Raw genomic sequence first — 2,921 nt, 5'->3', positions numbered from 1 at the left:
AAATCCCAGGAATGCCCTCCAGGCCACACCATAGAGACTCTGTGTGTTTGGGAAACTCTGTCCACATGGGGGCCTCAAGCACTCAGGAAGCACAAATGGAAACTTTGTCCCCAGGGGCAGCCACAGCCCCGAGGGGATGAGGAGCATGCTGTCCAAGCTCATTTCACAGCAACTCTGAGAACAAGGGCCCATGAAAGGCTCTTCTTCTGGCCCCTAAGAACTTGCACCTTGAGAGGCCGAGCGGCAAGGCCCAGCTCCCTGAAAGAACAGTAACCTACCCCTGTGGTTCATCACCATGCCCTCCGACCTGGCCAAAAAGAAGGCAGAGAAAAAGAAGGAAGCTGCCAAAGCTCGACAGCGGCCCAGAAAGGGACATGAAGAAAACGGAGATGCTGTCACAGAACCACAGGTGGCAGAGGAGAGAAACGAGGGGGTCAATGGCCAAGAGACCACAGAAGTGGATTTGCTGTCCAAGGAGCTGGAGGACTTTGAGATGAAGAAAGCTGCTGCTCGAGCTGTCACTGGTGTCCTTGCCTCTCACCCCAACAGTACTGACGTCCACATTATCAACCTCTCCCAAACTTTTCATGGTCAAGAGCTGCTCAGTGACACCAAACTGGAATTAAACTCAGGCCGTCGTTATGGCCTCATTGGCTTAAATGGAATTGGCAAGTCCATGCTGCTCTCTGCCATTGGGAAACGTGAAGTGCCCATCCCTGAGCACATTGACATCTACCATCTGACTCGGGAGATGCCCCCTAGTGACAAGACACCCCTGCAGTGTGTGATGGAAGTCGATACAGAACGGGCCATGCTGGAGAAGGAGGCTGAGCGGCTGGCTCACGAGGATGCGGAGTGTGAGAAGCTCATGGAGCTCTACGAGCGTCTGGAGGAGCTGGATGCTGACAAGGCAGAGATGAGAGCCTCACGGATCTTGCACGGACTGGGTTTCACACCTGCCATGCAGCACAAGAAACTGAAAGACTTCAGTGGAGGCTGGAGGATGAGGGTTGCCCTCGCCAGAGCTCTCTTCATTCGGCCCTTCATGCTGCTTCTGGATGAGCCCACCAACCACCTGGACCTCGATGCTTGTGTGTGGTTGGAAGAGGAACTAAAGACTTTTAAGCGCATCCTGGTCCTCGTCTCCCATTCCCAGGACTTTCTGAATGGTGTCTGTACCAACATCATTCACATGCACAACAAGAAACTGAAGTATTATACGGGTAATTATGACCAGTATGTGAAGACACGGCTGGAGCTGGAGGAGAACCAGATGAAGAGGTTTCACTGGGAGCAAGATCAGATTGCGCACATGAAGAACTACATTGCTAGGTTTGGTCATGGCAGTGCTAAACTGGCACGGCAGGCCCAGAGCAAGGAGAAGACGCTACAGAAAATGATGGCATCAGGACTGACAGAGAGGGTCGTGAGCGACAAGACATTGTCATTTTATTTTCCACCATGTGGCAAGATCCCTCCACCCGTCATTATGGTGCAGAATGTGAGCTTCAAGTATACAAAAGATGGGCCTTGCATCTACAACAATCTAGAATTTGGTATCGACCTTGACACACGAGTGGCTCTGGTAGGGCCCAATGGAGCAGGGAAGTCAACTCTTTTGAAGCTGCTAACTGGAGAGTTATTACCCACAGACGGGATGATCCGAAAACACTCTCATGTCAAGATAGGGCGATACCATCAGCATTTACAAGAGCAGCTGGACTTGGACCTCTCCCCTTTGGAGTACATGATGAAGTGCTATCCAGAGATCAAGGAGAAGGAAGAAATGAGGAAGATCATTGGGCGATATGGTCTCACTGGAAAACAGCAGGTGAGCCCGATCTGGAACCTGTCTGATGGGCAGAAGTGCCAGGTGTGTTTGGTCTGGCTGGCCTGGCAGAACCCCCACATGCTCTTCGTGGACGAGCCCACCAATCACCTGGATATTGAGACCATTGATGCCCTGGCTGATGCCATCAATGAGTTTGAGGGTGGTATGATGCTGGTCAGCCATGATTTCAGACTTATTCAGCAGGTAGCACAAGAAATTTGGGTCTGTGAGAAGCAGACAATCACCAAGTGGCCTGGAGATATCCTGGCCTACAAGGAGCACCTCAAGTCCAAGCTGGTGGGCGAAGAGCCCCAGCTTAGCAGGAGGACCCACAATGTGTGAGCCCTACCCTGGCCAGATGGGCCAGGCCCCTGGGGCCACACTCCTGCATTGCTGCAATACCGCTCCCCAGCTCCTCCCCTGCCCCCACCTGCCTTAGCTACACTCTGTGATCCTATCTACAGCTGGACAGTACCTGTCCGTTTTCTGTCCTTCCCATTATTTTTGTCCATGTCTGGACTCAGCCGGCTGTTCCTGCCAGCCCCTTGCTGGTTCCTGACCCTGAGTGATGCAGCCAAAGGCACCTGAGGGTTAGCCCAAGGGTCCATACCCTGGTTGGCTTGTGAAGGAGCTTAGCATCCTGGTTTTCTGGGTTTTGGTGATGTTGGAGGAATACAACTCAGCCCACTGCCCCCATTCCTTTCTGCTTCTGGTTTGGAGCTCTGGATCAGGGCCTTATTCCTGATCGGTTTTTAAATAATTATTTAAAAGTGTAACTTTTAGACCTGCGTGACATCTACAAAGCGTCCAATAAATAAAGAACAAGCAAAAAAAAAAAAAAAAAAGAACTTGCACCTTTGGATTCGCAGTGTGGCCGCAGGAGGTGAGCTGTGGTCTGGTTTCCTCCCTCCAGCTGCCCATGGTGGGGTTTGCCAGACAGTTTCAGCCTGACCAGGGATCATGGCACTTAATGTGCCCTGGAATGTCCCCAGGACATTTCTCAGGATGTGGCAGTGAGCTCAATGGTCCTTAAGCTCTTTAAAGTTGGCCTGTCATGATTCCTAAATGTGGCTTCAGCTATTAGGAGCCC

At 51.7% G+C, this 2,921-nt stretch overlaps 1 protein-coding gene across 1 annotated transcript; it reads left to right on the top strand.

The window, feature by feature from the left end:
* The first annotated feature begins 249 nt into the window (after positions 1-249).
* Positions 250-2,401, top strand: LOC308248886 (ATP-binding cassette sub-family F member 2-like). The gene has a single exon (XM_080669337.1). The coding sequence runs from the start codon at positions 296-298 to the stop codon at positions 2,171-2,173; it is 1,878 nt and encodes a 625-aa protein (XP_080525463.1). The 5' UTR covers positions 250-295; the 3' UTR covers positions 2,174-2,401.
* Positions 2,402-2,921: the final 520 nt, after the last annotated feature.

Source organism: Plecotus auritus, assembly GCF_963455305.1.
Source record: "Plecotus auritus genome assembly, chromosome: 5".
NCBI classification, from domain to species: Eukaryota; Metazoa; Chordata; class Mammalia; order Chiroptera; family Vespertilionidae; genus Plecotus; species Plecotus auritus.
This window is presented reverse-complemented; position numbering and strand designations above follow the sequence as displayed.

What these genes read in the sequence shown, in the direction of transcription:
- LOC308248886 (XM_080669337.1), top strand. Translation starts at nt 296, where the DNA reads ATGCCCTCCGACCTGGCCAAAAAGAAGGCAGAGAAAAAGAAGGAAGCT.